The 16,725-nt window shown below is 41.2% G+C and overlaps 1 protein-coding gene across 1 annotated transcript in view; it reads left to right on the forward strand.

Moving 5' to 3' along the window:
- Positions 1-12,469, forward strand: part of CEMIP (cell migration inducing hyaluronidase 1) — a 111,669-nt gene extending 99,200 nt beyond the window's left edge. The window contains exons 22-29 of the mRNA XM_005148738.3: positions 708-923; positions 1,823-2,034; positions 2,488-2,673; positions 3,361-3,565; positions 4,391-4,477; positions 4,795-4,952; positions 7,862-7,962; positions 8,894-12,469. Of these exons, the coding sequence (XP_005148795.2) occupies positions 708-923; positions 1,823-2,034; positions 2,488-2,673; positions 3,361-3,565; positions 4,391-4,477; positions 4,795-4,952; positions 7,862-7,962; positions 8,894-9,021 (1,293 nt within the window). The 3' untranslated portion in view covers positions 9,022-12,469. The remainder of the gene's footprint in view (positions 1-707; positions 924-1,822; positions 2,035-2,487; positions 2,674-3,360; positions 3,566-4,390; positions 4,478-4,794; positions 4,953-7,861; positions 7,963-8,893) is intronic.
- Positions 12,470-16,725: the final 4,256 nt, after the last annotated feature.

Consider the following 16,725-nt stretch of genomic DNA (forward strand, 5'->3'; position numbering starts at 1 on the left):
CAGAATCCATGTGGGTTTATGTGGCTTTAGAACTTTAAAAATATATTGTGAGACAATGTGTGAAGTGGCTCTAGTGAAATCACACCCTTTCCTGAACCTTCCTCCAGAATTTTAAAACAAACCTCATAGCTGAGGCTGAAATTCTGTTTATTTCACCCTGTCCCACATGGTCAGAAGGGAAATCTGTGTCTGCTCTGTCTGACAAATCAAACACACCTTTTAAGTGTGTGACCCAGCTCTACACTGACTTAAGTCTTAACAAAGAGACAGCATGCAGGCAGAGGATACTAATATGCCTGTACCAAATGGCACTGATGTTCCAGCCAACTAGCAAGACCAGCTCAGCTCAGCTGAAAATGATTTTGATGCTTCCATCTTTGGGTGGTCAGTTTCAGAATTTTGTAGTTTTATTACCACATAAGTGCTATCTGAGAGGACTTACAATCTCAGCTTTATCTGGAGTTGAGCCATTGAACATCAAGTCTCAAAGCTGAGCATCCAGAATCTGTGGCCATTTAAAGAGTGGTGATGTTAGTGAATACACAGATTTCTTCATGCACAAGTTGACACAGAAACCCAACTCTGTTTCTTGTCCAAAGAAAAAGGGTTCTTTGAGCCACTCTAGTGACCATAACCATCCTTTGCTGTGTACTCTAAATGATAAATTCCTCTGTGGAGATGTAAATGCATTTCACTGTTTTGTTTAGATTACCTCAAGGGTCTTCTTTGGAGAACCTGGCCCCTGGTTCAATGATCTGGATATGGATGGTGATAAAACATCAGTTTTTCATGATGTGGATGGCTCTGTATCAGAGTATCCAGGCTCATATCTGATAAAAGAAGATAACTGGTTAATCAAGCACCCTGACTGCATTGACGTGCCCGACTGGAGAGGTTCCATCTGCAGTGGACACTTTGCACAGGTAAAGCTGCTTATCTTGCAGTATTGTTATCCCTTTATTTTAAATTTCTTGGCATTGTAAAGCTTAACCTTTAGAAATGGCCTTTCTTCAGGGTGCTCAGTGTTTATTTGTCTGCGCAGGTGGTTTTGAACATGAGGATACTGTGGTAAATTTTCGGATGCTTTGGCCTTGACTGCTAACAGCTCTAACAACTTCTGCCTGAACTCCCTTAAGAGCTCCATGAGCATTAACAGATTAATATTCATAAATCTATGGGCTGTCAGCTAGTTATTTTTCCTTGATTTAAGGAGGGAAGTGTTACCCACAGTGTGATGGGAAATGTGCTGAGCAGTCAAAATTAGACTTTGGCTGTCATGATCTTTCATCCTGTTGTGTAACCACCAAACCATTCTTCCTACCACACGGGCTCTGAGTGCTGCTGCCTTGAGAGAGTCCTCACTTTCCTCTGAGTAGTGCCTGTTTTTGTCTTGGGTGTTGCAACTGTTGGGTATTTTCCCTGTGTAGTGCCACTAAAGCCAATTTCTAACCACTGAGCTGGTTTTCATGCTTCTGAAATCCAGACAGAAGGGTCTTTGTTCAACAGAAATCAGATGTCTGAGGCAGATACTGTCCTGTTGCTGAGGGTTGCCACGAACACTGAAATACTTCAGCCCTACTGCAGGCCTCTTTGACTGGCCCACACTCTGAAACTCCGTGGATGAGGAAAAGATCCTTCTTGGTTTTCTGAAAACACTTTGCTTTGTTGAAAAGGGAGCCTAAGAAACTGAATATAAGTGTACTGCATACAAGTCACTGCTGAAGCCATAGGCTTTGCACCAGCTCACAGCGATGGAATGTCTGTGCCTCTAATGCTTTGCTGCAGTTCATTAAAGCCTTGATGATGTGTTTTTTTCATCTAGATATACATCCAAGCCTACAAACCAGCCAACCTGAAAATGAAAATAATTAAAAATGACTACCACAATCACCCACTCTACTTGGAAGGGGCTTTGAGCAAAAGCACTCATTACCAGCAGTATCAGCCAGTTATAACTCTGAGGAAAGGCTACACCATCCACTGGGACAAGACAGCCCCTGAAGAGCTGGCCATATGGCTCATCAACTTCAACAAGTGAGTGATCTGACTGAATTCCAACATTCCAGCTCAGTAATGTAACTGCACATTTTTAATGGGTGAGGTTATCACCTCATGAGCTCTTCCAGAATGAACATGCTTGTTCCAGGAAGTCCATTGAGTTCACCATCTTTCCATTTGACATCCCAGATTCCTGCTTCCTCTCCTGGGAAGCCCTGCGAGATAACACGGTTCATTTTTAGAAGCCTAGAGCTAATTCATTCCTGGTGCATGGAAGTCACAGGTATAGGAGTCAGAGGCAGATACAACCCATGGCTGTTATGTCTAATTTATGTTGCATAGATTCATCCCAAACCATTAAAATTTTAACTGGCCAGGAAAAAAATTAAGTTACATTTCAGAGTGAATTATGTAGTTTGGCTTCTAGCATGCTCAGGAAATAATAGTCATGTGTAGACTTGTTATAATGTGGGTCTTTACTATTTTTAGGAACGACTGGATCCAAGTAGGGTTTTGCTATCCTAAAGGGACAACATTTTCCATTCTCTCAGACATCCATAATCGTCTCTTGAAGAAAACATACAAAACTGGAACCTTCTACAGAGCTTCTCAAATGGAGAAACTGGAGCACAGATACCCTAGCAAAGGATATTACTATTGGGATGAGGACACTGGGTAAGAAAGCAGGCCTTGCCAATATGCACACTGCTATGACAAAGCTGCTGAAATCATGAGCTGTTTGTCTAATGCCATTAATAGAGAGCACAACAAAACCAGAAAGTCTTTCTGAGAATGTGACCAGTGCTTAATTTTCCTGGGACTCACATGGCTGCCAGTCATTCACAGCCTGTGCTGCAGTGCCAGTTACTGTGGGAAATGCTTTGCTGAGTAAATAAGAATTAGAAAGAAAAGACAAAAGGAAAGTGCAGACCATGAAACCAAGCTGGAGACACACCCAACCCTTTCTGTTTTGAACAGCAATAATTTATAAACACCACCACAGGGATGCACAGAATCTAGGAGTGTGAAGCCTGCTTTTTCTTTTAAAGAATTAAAAAGATGGGAAAGAAAGACAGACCTAAAATACAAAGTGTTTTCTTCCACATAAATCTACCATTACAAGGGGAGTTCAGGTGTCATTTCTGTCTAAAGTTCCCTGACCTCCTCAAACCATTTCTGAGATGCGTGTCCCCTTTTACTTGCATGTGGTATGTTGAGAACTATAAAACACGGATGTTGGCACTGAGGGTTTGCAATGCACATTATTGCAGGGCATTAGTGAGGAGTCACCAAAGCTGGGAGTTGGTAATATTTTGCACAGAAGTCTCAAGGATGCTTCTATCTTTTCTCTGCTACCTGCAGGCTGCTGTTTCTGAAACTTAAAGCTCAAAATGAGAAGGAGAAATTTGCTTTCTGCTCTGTCAAGGGCTGTGAACGAATAAGGATCAAAGCTGTGATCCCAAAGACAGCTGGCATCAGCGACTGTGAAGCCATGGCCTATCCCAAGTACATTGAGACACCAATAGTGGAAGTGCCAATGCCTAAGAAGCTCTCTAGTGCACAGCTGGTAAAGTAGTTGATTTCTTATCACGAAATTACTGCCAGTGTAAATCAGTAGTTCTGGCACATATTGTGCCCACAGGCATAGAAGGACTTTGTACCAGGTTCAGTATAATCTATGCCTGATTTTCTGAAGTGGTTCAGGCATGTGAAAGAGTATGAAACAGGTTCCTGCATGTGCAGAGAGCACAGGTCCTCAAAGGACAGAACCACCCAAGACATTGGTTGGAGTTGGATACTTAGTCTTTTGGGGCTGTTGTGATATGCTCTGTTTAAAAGCACAGGGTCAAAAGTGATGAGCTGGAAGACAGGTTGGTCCAGGGAATGTGATTCTGGATTGAAATGAGATTCCTTGCCTGGCCTCCAGTTCCTCCAGGGTATAAGAACAGCAGTGACAGAGAGTGGACAGCATAGCTGAGTGTCTCATATAATGCACAACACTGTTTCTTATATCCAGTACAGTCTGGTTCTAGGGGAGGGAGGGCGATATTTATCTGGTTTGGGTTCTTTTTCTTTCACTTGTCACCCTTGGAGCAGAAATGTACAGCAAATCCTCAGAGAGTTACGTGTCAGCTCTGAAAAGTGTGAATCACTTATAGACTGCCACTTGGTAAAACCATTTAAATGATGACAGGATGAGCAGAGAGGTTATTGTGGTGCACAGTCTCATTAGCAATGTAATTTGGCAAGTCAGAGCTTATTATGTAGCTTTCTTATTGATTGAATTTCAGGGTTTAAAATGCTTTCTGAAATGCAATGTTCAGGTAATGGACATCCTCATCAGAAAAACTCTTTTCTCTCCTTTTTTCTTTTTTTTTGTTTTTTTAAACAGAAGACTAAGGACCATCTACTAGAAGTGAAAATCGAAACTTATAAGAAACAATACTTCCACCTAAAGGATGACTTTGCATACATTGAGGTGAGCAGGTCCTCTTCGTGAACTGTATGGGACAAAGTTCTAAGACACTTGCTTCGTTGTTATGGAAAACATGCTTATGAAGTCACCATGGATAGTTAAATTCAGATCACTTCTCCTTTGTATTTTGCAAAAGACCAGATATGGCTGTAACTTCCCCTTGCTATTAAAAATGCAGGACAGCTTGACCTCAAAGCTCTGGAATTCTGCCCTTAGATATAATGGGTAGTCCTGTGACTCAGGTCTATCACCGTTTGTTGCAGGTGGTTGTTTGCAATTGTGTAACTATGATAGATCAGGAATATTTTTCCCCCTTGCAGGTTGATGGTGTCAGGTTTTTCCTCACTGATGAAGGTATCCAACTGGTTGTGATTGATGGGCATCATGGAAAAGTTGTTGATCGAGTAACATTCAAAAACTCAATTCTACAGGGAATCCCAGCACAGATAGAAAATTATGTCAACAACATCAAAGACCAGTGAGTAAATAACCTGGTGTTACTAAGGTGCAATGTACAAGAATGCTGTACAACACTCATCTTTTTCCTATTTTTTGTCACCCAACATGGGCCAGACTGACCAGTCTAACAATGTCCTTTTGTACCTGCCAACTCCAATAGAGTCCAAATGTGAGGAGGACAATCAGGCAGTGGGCTCTGTGATTTAGGAACTGATCAAGCCTAGATAAACCACAGAGGTACATTTGATTAATAAACTGCAGACCTGTTGTGGGTTATAGACAAACTGCAGACTTAAATTCACCAAGTGCTTATTGGGACAGATGTGCACAGTTTACATATTTCTATTGCCTGCGTGTTCTCTCAAATCACAGAAAATTCCACTAATAAAATACATTCCTTGCTGCACATGTTCCCTGCCCAGACCTAAGAGCTGGATGCTTTTATTCTTTATTTCTGGGGAGCCAGAAATACAGAGTTTTGCAAGTGGGTGGTAAGTAGCCAACACATGTTCCTTCATCCTGGAGGACAGTGGCTTCATGTGCTGGAATGAGAATAACATCAAAAACCATTTAACCAGAGGGGTTGTTCTTGTATTTGTTTGTAGAGTGCTATTGGGAAATGAATATATTTCATTGTTATTAAATCTGGTTTTATACATAACATGTAATACCAGTATGATTGCTTTGTTGATGAATTATCTGAAATAGCTGTGGGCAGATCAGAAGGATATTGCTCTGGCATTTATTTTAGAGGCTTGGGGAAGTTTCAGCATAGTGCCACGCAAGTGGACACAGATGTGTGTCTTCTGTCTCAAGTAATTCTGAAAATTGCAAACCCCACACTGAGTAGCTACTGCAGGAAAGCATGGTGGTTGCTCACTTTTCTTTCATAAAAAATATCAAAGGTCTTTTCAGAGAAACCAACCTCCCCTTTGCAAAAATCCCATCTCAATCCTGGCTAAATCCAGCTCCTGTCTTCTTTCTTACTGTAGAAGATGGGATTGTAATTAGTGTTTAGTTGTATTCAGGTCTTTCTGAGCCTCATTGTCTTCTCTGAATTAGTGTTAGAACAGGATTAGGATTAGGACTGGAAATTGACCCAACATGATCAGCACCTCTCAGGTCTCACTCAGCTGTGTCTTTGATTGAACCCATAAATTACTATTCTTCTTTCACCCAGACCAACCCCTGCAGGCTTTTCCGATTTGATCAGGGATGAGCTTCAGCTGCAGCCATAAAACAGCTTTCATCCATTTGCTGGATGAAAGTGTTGTTCAGATTCAGATGTGGAGGATCTTGTCACCTTTCCCAGTGCCATGCGGAGCATGGACTGTACAGAGGTGGTGCTAACAGAAAGGAAGGGCGCCCACCAGCCTTACCAGCCTCCTGTGAAGAGACTGCTAAAGCAACTTTGAGATGTATGGATTTGGGGATGCAAGGTGTTTCTAGCAAGGACAAGCCTGTTCAGTCATTTAAGCAGCTCTCTGTGGGCCGAATTCCTTTTTCCATTTTTAATAAATCCATAATTCTGATGAGGGATAAAAACACAAAACATCTGATGAATTTATTTTAAACTTCCATAGCAGGAAAGGCTTAACAGAAAGCAATGATTTTAGTGAACTGAAAGAATCAGAAAGAGGTGATTCAGCATTTGCAAAGTAGTCAAAACCAGCCTGCTGCTCTTGTAAGCACAGGAGCATTTAAACACCTCAGGTTTGTTCTAGGAAAAGTCCTGATGATTCTTAACTCTTTTGCTTCTCTTCTTCCCCTGCCACCACCCGTTGCTATTTATCCCTGAACAGTTCTAGTTCCAGCTGAGGTGTTAAGAGGTAACTGCTGCGCTCAGGCCTTAAGCTCTGCAGGAGTTCTTGCCTAATTAAATATAGTGACTTGTGTCCACTGTGAAGCTGGAAAGCAGACCCAGCAAGGCTCTCATTCTGTAAGACTGCAAATGCCATTTGAGTCAAGGAAGTTTTGTTCATGGAAACCCGTAAAGGTGGAACAAAATAATTCATCTAAGCAAGCGTTTGCTCAGTTACTGTCATGCAGCTCTAACCAGGAAGTGAACAAAGATGACTTAACTGCACTTAACATCAGAACTTCCACTGCACTCACTGGACTGCAGCTCTTCCTCCATAGCCTTTGAACTCCTAATTGAAGGTGTTTATGTATTTTGTAGGAAGTAATGAGCTTAACTTCAATGAGTATCTCTTGCTCCCCCAAAAAAAGTCTCACTACATGGTTATCTCTTCATTTTTAATTTGAGGTTTTATTCTATCCATCTAGAACTAAGTTTAGGCAGTTACTAAGTCTTACACAAGCAATTACAGATTTGCATTAGCTTGATGCACTACCCCATGGTTTTTGTTTATCACTTAGTATTTGAAGACAACCCCAAGAATTTTGAGGTGAAATACAGTACATGCAAGTAAGGCAGTAATAAGTATTAGTAGTAGTAATAATAATAAAAATAACAAAAATAATAGAATTTGTAAGCAAAAGCCCAATGAAATGAATGAAAAGCATGAGGCCAGCAAAGTTCTTAAAGAGGTTAATTTCTTCATGTTTAATCTGCTGCTGCTGAAAGAACAAGAGATTACTTGAGATTTACAAAGAGCATCTGAAGGAGAGCATGTTCATTTCTGAGCAAAGCAGGATGGAATTGCTGGTTGGAAACATTTAAGTAATTCTAGAAAACAGTTGGATTTTTTCTTTTTTTTTTTAAGGAAAAAGGGAATTCTCTCTGCTTTCTAATGGTTTTGTATGACTAAACTATTGGAAAGCATTGTCAAAAGCCATTAAAGCAGAAACCACTGTAGTTTGAGTGTCTTTGAGTCCCACAGGCAGGAGTTACTGGTGCTCAAGGCAGACAAGCAAGGAATGTGTTGTGACTCTTCATCTGTTTATAAAAGGCTTTGTTTCTTTCAGCTCCATCGTGCTGGTGACATCTAAAGGAAGATTCATTTCAAGAGGACCATGGACTAAAGTACTGGAAAGACTCGGAGCAGAAGAGGGATTTAGGTTAAAAGGTAACCACTTTTCAGAACTGTAGTTCTAAACCCCTTTGATCTATTCCCCTCTCATGGTTCCAGCAAAGGGACCTCTTTTCTGCTTCTAAACTTTGCCTTGCTTGTTTCTATCAGCATGTGCTCAAACATCCTGGGACCAGTCATTTATTTATTCGGTAAGGTTGTACCCACTGCCGCTTTGGATAACAGCGCTCAGTTTAATGCTGTAGATGGAAAAAGTGCTCTGGCAGTTGTTCTTATAAGTAAAGAATTCAGGTGTTTGATTTTCCAGATTTATTTTAAATAAAAAGGCATATTAATAATAGGAATATTGGACTTTTTTCCACCTAAGTGCCCCGAAACACGTTTTTTTACTAGTCCGAACTTATTTTTAGCTGGTTTTCTCTTGAAACAAAATTCTGACTTGATGGCACAAAGCATAGCAACTTCAAAGCATCACATATTGCACTAAAACATTGCTTTATGTGTATGTTGCTCTAATCAGCTCTTAACTGTGAGCTTTTGGCACACTGTCCTCTACTCTGTGTGTGTGTATGTTTTACTTGCTAACATAGGTCTCGCCTGTTGTCCTGTTCCTTATCATCTCCTACCCTTTCCCAAGCAGGTTTTGAGTATAACCACCATGCCAATAATGACACCTTCAACAGATAGCTCAAGCTGCTTGCTAGGAAGGGTTTTTTCATGCCCTCTTTCTCCTCTGCTATGTACCACACATTGTTAATTAAGGGATGCATATAACATGTAAATATAATTTTAATGAAGCTTCATTAGGAAAGTATAATACCTGGAGAATGTGTAACTGGCACAGTTTGTGTGCGCTTGTATGCTCCTGTGCATGTGCTCCCATCCAGCTATTGGCTGTAGCCATACACACAAGTGGTTTTCTGGTGCAGCCCCGACACATTCCTAATCTATTTGCCTTGATTTGCAGAAAAAATGGCTTTTGTCGGCTTCAAAGGCAGCTTCCGCCCGGTATGGGTGAAGCTGGTCACTAATGAGGACTCGGCTAAAATCTATCAAGCACTGCCAATTCCTGTGGTGAAGAAAATGAAATTATGAGGACACACTGCTCTGCCTTCTGGCTGCCAGCACTACCCCGTGGGATGGACTACTGACTGCTCGCCGCAGGCACCTCGCCAGCCTGCTCCAGAGGTGTAGCGTTTTGTTGTTGTTGTTGCTGTTCAAAATGAAACCTTACTGTAGCTAGAGTGGCCACATGTGACAGACAAGCCTTCCTCTGTGATCAGTGTACGTTCTGTGATCACCAGCTCCTCATCAGTTGACTTGCTCACTGACACCGTGTTGACTCTTGTATTACTAAGCAAGGTTTGACCTGGTTTACAAGGTACTGGTTTTGTCAGCACCTCTGTGACAGATTAATTTATGTGCTGTGCCTCGAAAGGGGAGTTCTAGGTCTGAAGGCCATCAAGGATTGTTGCTTTTACCAGCCTCTAAGCTGTCCAAACCCTTTTTTTTCCCTAGTGTAACTAGTGCTAGCTAGTGTAACTAGCTGCTCACAAACACCTGATGCCAACTTAAAGGTTGGTTGAAAATCTAAGACAGAAAGAGTATATTTGAATTATTACTTCGATGCTGGGAAACATAACTGGACAGTGAGAATTTATCCTAAAGCTTCTGTGATGTTTGGTCATGCTTTTTGGGATCTGTATTGAGCATGGTAACCCATGGCACATGGCTGGGGAAGAGAGAGGAGCGGGTAAAACATGCCAGTGGAAACTGATGAAACCACGCGTTTCTGCTTGCTCAGATAATCATATTTCTCCTATGGATCAAGGTTTTTTAATAGTGGTTGCTCAAATAAGATGTTTTCCTTCAAGAAGCAGCAGGAAAGCAAAGTCAATTTGCAAATTTATTTTCTCAGCTTTTCCCATATTGTCCCTACATATAATAATGTTCAGGATCAGTCTGGAGTGTTTGTGGTAGCCAGTCAAAGCCATCCTGTTCAAGGCTTCCAGTTTTTACTTGGGAACACTGGGACTTACCTTATTTAGTCTCAGATAGGGTGAGCAAGCCTTGGTTTTCCAGGGAGGCTGGAGGGAATAGAACCAGATCACTCTCCTGTGTATTGCTTTCCAATCCTGTCCTTAGGCTTATGGGCATGAGTGTTTTGGTCCTGCTGGAAGGGTTGCGAGAGATCTGGATGGAAGATGGCAAAGGTCTTACCAGGCAGCTGAAGAGTCAGAGTGGGAATCCCCATACACTAGTTAGATGTTTGTACAGCCTTTCCCCTTCTTCAAAGAAGTATCTGGGTAATGAAGGCAGATTAGCGTGAATCAGAACTCCCATGAGGACATCTATTGAAGCTGCGAATTTACATATTATTCTGTAAAACATTGTAAGCACTTCTGGTGTTCAGTGATATTTCTATCTGTGGCTCAGAAATGCCATGAAGGCGTCTCTGAGGGCTGTGGCTATTGTAAGAAATCGAAGGGTAGGGGTAAAAGACAGGATGATGAGCTTTTCAAAGCACACAGAATATCAGTTTTGTCAATAATATCTGGGTTTGTTTTCCCACTTTGTCTTTGCCTGTTCCCACTGGTACAAAATTCATTCTAGTTGCTGATGGTTACTTCATTTTGCTGTGGTTTCATTAATTCATGTCATTAAGTTGCCTTTTCCCCACAGTATCCAAAATATTATCTTGCAGCTAGCATGAAAGAACAAGAATTTTGTGTCATTCCAAATGCTCGGCAGGTTTGCAATCTGTAAACCTGGTTTGGATCAATTGCTGTGAAAGTCAAAGCAGCCCTGAGCAAAATTGATATAGTATTGTAGGTTACATTCCCCTCAAGCCTCTCCTGGGTTTTGAAACTGGAAATATTCTTTTCAGCCTTATTCTATAGTTGTTCTGAACTCACTGAATGTCATGTGTGTTGTATTTAGAAGAAGAGCTAAGCTTTCCCTCCCCTACTTCTCAACAAGAGTCTGTTCATGAAGGCTCTTCAGGCATTTGTGCCATTTCCCGAATGAATGGGCAACACTTGTAAAAATCAAGTAAAGTGGGTTGTTTTTAACTCCAAAGGCAAATAGAGCCAGGTCCCTGAATTCGAGCAAATAGACTAAACCCAAGTCCCTTGAGTAGGCTAATTTGGGTTGTCTAAACCTCTTCACTGTCCTTAGGCAATTCTGTTGATACCAATTTTGGGAACATGCTTGCTCGCAAAAGATGGACCAAAGCAGGAGTATTTCTTTTATGAGCACTTGAAAAAAAACAGTGGGTGGGCAGGAAAGCCAGGCTCAAAATGTACTTGGGTTGGGATATGGCTTTGTATGACACGTAGGGTAGCGCTTGCCCTCTGTGGTGTCCTGCTTCACTGGGCCATCAGCTGTTTCTCTTCTGCTTCCTGGAAGCACACTAATTCCCCGGGAGGATTATACCAGGTGGGTCTATTCCCTAGGCAGGTTTGTTCAGCTCCTGTGAGCATGCTGCCTTTGTGAAGTGTAGCATCTGAATTTACTATTTTGGGTATTCTCAGGGTGAAATCATAACACTTGGCTCTAGGAAAAACTTCTTTCTTTTTCTTTCCTAAAAAAATCTCATTTTATTAAAAGAAGAAAACTTTCATGTAGCTTGTTCTATCACACAAGTCTTGTCACATGGGGCCTGTTGGAGCTAAGGTGGGTCTCATGCTGTGAATACAGAATACAGGATCACTGCAGTCTGTGAGCCTGAGGGACAATAGAGCATCATAGTGGGGCAGCCACAGCTGGGAAATGCAAAGGGCTTCTGTTGGTCTTTATGGGATAAAGTCAATGTATTGCTCTGAAGACAGAATGAAGCCTACTACCATCACCAGTCAGCAATAGTTTTGTGCCATAGGATTACTTTTTAATCTTTGACTGTTCTAGAAATTGCACACGCACATTTTGACTAGTGAATTATCTGACTGCTTGTTCTCTGTACACCTTGTACAGTCCCTGCACAAGCTGCAGTTCCCCTCTTTGTAAGTTTTTATTACTGCAGATGTTTCTATGTTTGCCTACGCAATTGCCATTGGTAGAGTGGAGGGGTTTTGTTTGCATTTTGTTTGTTTGTCTCTTTGTTTGTTTGGATGTTTGGGGTTTTGCCTCTGTTTGAATGCTTGTTTTACCTGTCGCCGAAACAGCTGGTCCTTTTTCGGAGTTCGAAGTTTGTACATTTTCTTATAGACTTTCCAATGAAAAAAATATATATATTTTCTATTAATTTATTACAATGGCACTAAGACAACTAAATTGCAGACATATGAAGCATTTTTACTGGAGTTTAGCATTGTCCAGGTTGTTAAGGAGGTCAGCAATATGTCTTTTCTGATAATCTGCTTTGCACTTGAAAGCTCTCTATGTCCGCAGACCGTGGTAATGCATTGACTGTCTGGGTTATGATGACAAGAGCTCTTGGGACGTTGGTTCCAACAGATTGTGGCTTACAACTGAAATAACATGTAGTTGTTTGGAGTACACAATGTTTATCAAAATAAATATTCAATGCAAATTTCTTATTTTATTTTTGTCTCTTGTCTCTTTTGTGTCTCTGTGCATTGAAATGGTGTTTGCTGATGCACACACAGGACTCAGTACAGCATCTGTAAGGCACACAACTTCCTGCTTACTGCAAAAGGCAAAATCCAAGAGCCCAAAACACAGCTATGTGCACTTGCTGGCCTGTCTGCAGAGACCAGAGCACATGGCAGGCCTGCCCAGTCATACTTACAGGATCTGAGACAGGGAGAGGCAAAGGGAAGGAGATGGGAGTGGGAAAGGGGATACTCAGTGGGCAGACATGGGAAAGGGCTGTGTTTGGGGCAGGTGGGGGCTATCTTATATTAAAACATAATATAGTATATTAAATAGTTATTAAATATATATTAAATATATTAAAATCTCGTTCCCCTATTCACAAAAAGAAATCATTAAACAGGGTGAAAATGGAATAAAAATATATATGGAAATAATAGATAAAAAGTGTACACATTTTTTCTAGCAGGCGGCTTTTAAAGCTTCTGAGAATCTCACTGTTGGATCAAATGCGACTTTGTTTATTTTCCACCCCGGGGATGGTGCTGGTTGGGCAGGCTCCGTTACAAAACTTTCTGGGGGCTCCAAAATTCAAGTGGGATTTTTTGGTGGCAGAATCAGTGTTTCTAACATCCAAGGACCATTTTTTTCAATCTTGTTTCAAAATAGTAGTTAGTACGTCAGAGATAACCCATCTAGCACCTTCAAGCCAGAAAACCAAAAATGCACCCTGTGTGTGTGTGTATAAAGAGGGTGTGTGTGTATATGTACACATGTGTATGGAGACTTATGTCTGTATTTGTGCATATATGCGTATGTCTATATAATGGGAAGTGTATTTGTGTAAGGGGTGTATTTGTGTGCATATGCATGTGTATTTGTGTGTGTATTTGTGCATATATGTGTAACTGGGGGAATGGGTGTGTGTATTTATGTGAGCGCATGTCTGTGTATATATATTTATGTATATAAGGGGAGTGTGTGTGTGTGTATATTTCTGTGTGGATGTCTATGTATATACAGCCATTAGAACTAGCTTAACAACAACCTATACATAAGCATATACAATTCATTACATGACGTTAGTCCTAAAATTACTGTGTAATTTTTAGTTATATATATATTTAAATAGAGACCAGCTACTTTCCAGCCATTAATATATGAAATACAATGTACATTAAATGTATTAGCTTCTGTATGCCAATATGCTTAATTTGTTAATAAAGATTGAAAGACTAAATTATAACACTTAAATATGTATCGTTTCGATAATTAAAAAGATCATATAAATCATTAAACAGGTAACACAACATAACGTCATATATAATATATAGCAGAACGTAACATAACGTAATATAACATAACGCAATATAATGTACGTGACGTTTCCGCTACCGCTGCGGGTTTAGGCAGCGCCCTGTTGCCTGTCCGCGCGCGCCGCCTAGCGGTGATGTTTTGGTGGTGTGTTTTGGGTTGATTTGTTACTTTTCGCTGCAAAATCGTGTACGGGCTGAATCACACCCCGAGAACAGCCGGAGGGTTCGGCTATTCTCCTGCCAGCAGGGTGGTCATAGGCCCAGCCGAGTGTCACACTCGTGCTTAGTCTCTGCTGAGCAGCCACTGAGGGGTCACAGCATCTGCTCAAGCCTGTAAGGGGCAGAGATGGTCCCTCCACTTCCAGAGCTTCGATTCTCCCAAATGCCTTGGACAACAAGGCACAGTTTATGCGGTTCCCCAAAAGAGGTTGTTTTTATATCACCCTTGCAGAGTTTTGCACCATCTCTTCCACCATAAGCTGAAGCTGCTGTGATGTGTCCAGGCTCTTGCAGCCCCCCAAAGGGCCATTCCAGCAGCCAGGTTGGAGGGTGTTGTGTCACCCCACCTTCTTTCTGACCAAAGGATGGGGGAGGGAGGTGTAGAAACCACTACTGCAGCTACACCCTTCCTTCCTCTTATGTGTTGTCTTCACAAAACACACCGCTACAATGATCCCTTAGCCATGGAGCTGAATCCAGCATGTATGCTCACTGTATAGCCTTAGAAACAGAAGCTGAGGGAGAGCTCCATCACTTTGGAAATAGAATAATTTTCAGTTTCTGAGTTTGAACCTCAGCTGGAGTCCATTTTTCAGCAGTCAGGACACAGTAAGGGGTCTGTGATGAGGAAGCAGTGACAAGACTCAATGAGAAATTATTCTGGGGAAAAGCCCCTTACAAACAAGTATTTCTGCTCCTTTGGCAATGGTGTAATGTGAGATCATGATGAAATTCCCAGCACAACAGTAACCTCATCCCCTCTCCTATAGTCTTAGTGCTGAGAGAGTAGTACTAGGTAATGTTTCTTAAAGCACAGATGCCTTACCTAAAACCTATGTGTCTGTCACTTGATAGCGACACCACAGGAAATTAATGCAGGTGGTTTGACTTTAATTTCTGCTTTCCTGCAGTATCCATCTCCAGTATCCAGCTGGTACTGTTCTGTCATTCAGGTATCTCCTGAGAATGGTCTTCCCTGTTACACAGCTATAGCTGATTTTCTCATCCCAGGAAGTGAGATTGTCCTGGCTTATCACTACTGACAGGAATAATAATGTGGCTGAAATATATTTCAGGCCTTACGTGGTCTATTTGAAGATTGAGCAATATGGGTTAAATGGTGCTGCTGTCTAGGAGCAAGGGTTGGGGAGGGTAAGATAGAAAATGGCCTTTCTATGGTTAGGTTACACAGCTCTTGAGATCACAACAAAAAACTGTCTCCCACATTAAATGAAAGAAAGTTAGTTTTTCAAAACCTTCTGCTCAGCTAAATGCCAAAACTCTTACTTACTTACATGCTTCTGCTTCCACTAAGCTCCCTGGCAAGTTCATTCTGTTATAACTGCAGTTAGCTAAAGTCCACACATTTTTATGGCACCAGAAAGACAACAGATGACTGTCAGGGGCTGAGAAGTCACCGGGTATGGCTGTGGATACAATTGACAGGATGAATAATAAAATAGTAATACAAAAATGTTGACTGATTCAATTTGAAGTACGGACTATTTTAGGTTGGATTTCAGTTTAGGTGAGGGGATGAAAACAGATTTATGTTTTACAAAAGAAGTTGAATGAAATAAAACTGTACTGAGTACAAGTTAGTTAAAAAACCAAAACCAAACATGCAGGATGTTTTGTAGCCATGGATCTGGGAAATGATAAGCAATGCTCACATGAATATACATATTAAACCTTAATATTATTTATTTGACTCGGCAAGTAAGTGCTGTATTTTTTAAATACATCCTTGCAATACAATTGTTCATATATAGCCAACTCACTCAGTGTTTCTCATTACAAAGTAGGCTCTATGTAAGGTACACCAAGATCCAGGTTACTTTATGGTGCTGTTCAGTGAACAGCTGCTTCTCATTACTACTGAACGGCCTTGCACCTTGCAAGCAAAGGCTGAGCTCTTGCTATTCACCCCTTTCCAAAGCTCTTGGAGGCCAATGGACATGTAACACCACCATCAGTGACAGCACCTGAATGCGTTTAAATATTAACCAGGCAATGCGTGCTCAATGCTCTGGTCTGTGGGCTCCACAGAACTAGTGAGCATGTCACCAGCACAGTAAACCAGCCTATTTTCAGACACTGCTTACAATGTAAAACAGTAGATATTATAGGCAGGAAAGATGGACCCACAGTTTTATTCGGCACAATAATTCTGGGATAAGAAACTTTCTGCTTCTGAGAAGTGCCAAAAACTAACACAGTCTGTCCCCATTTTATTCAATGTTCAGGCCAAGGATATTGCCAACAGGATTATTATTACAGCCTCAGCAGGCATCGAGACACCTGAATGCTAGAAACTCTAACACAGGTCACCTCTGTGCTGCTGCCTCAGAATCAGGACATGAGGAAGCAGCCAAACAGGATGAATTATAGTCTTCACAAGATGGGAATACTCTGCCATCACATAGTGAGTGGTGCAAGAGATCAGTGGGTGAGCAGGCTCCTGTAGAACAAGGACAATCCTCTTTCTAACATGCTGCATAGCAAGACTGTGCTGAAGGAACATGTATTTATTTGCTGGACTTTGCCAGTAACACTGGGAAGAGGTTGAAGCTCCTTTAATTGTCCCATATCTCCCTCTCAAAACACAAATATCTGTGTAATAAATAGAAAAAAAATACAGACCCATTTTTTTTGTAGAAATTATTTATTACAATTGTCAATGTTAATTTAAAATATAGGTAATGGATCT

The sequence above is a fragment of the Melopsittacus undulatus genome, chromosome 9 (assembly GCF_012275295.1).
Source record: "Melopsittacus undulatus isolate bMelUnd1 chromosome 9, bMelUnd1.mat.Z, whole genome shotgun sequence".
NCBI classification, from domain to species: domain Eukaryota; kingdom Metazoa; phylum Chordata; class Aves; order Psittaciformes; family Psittaculidae; genus Melopsittacus; species Melopsittacus undulatus.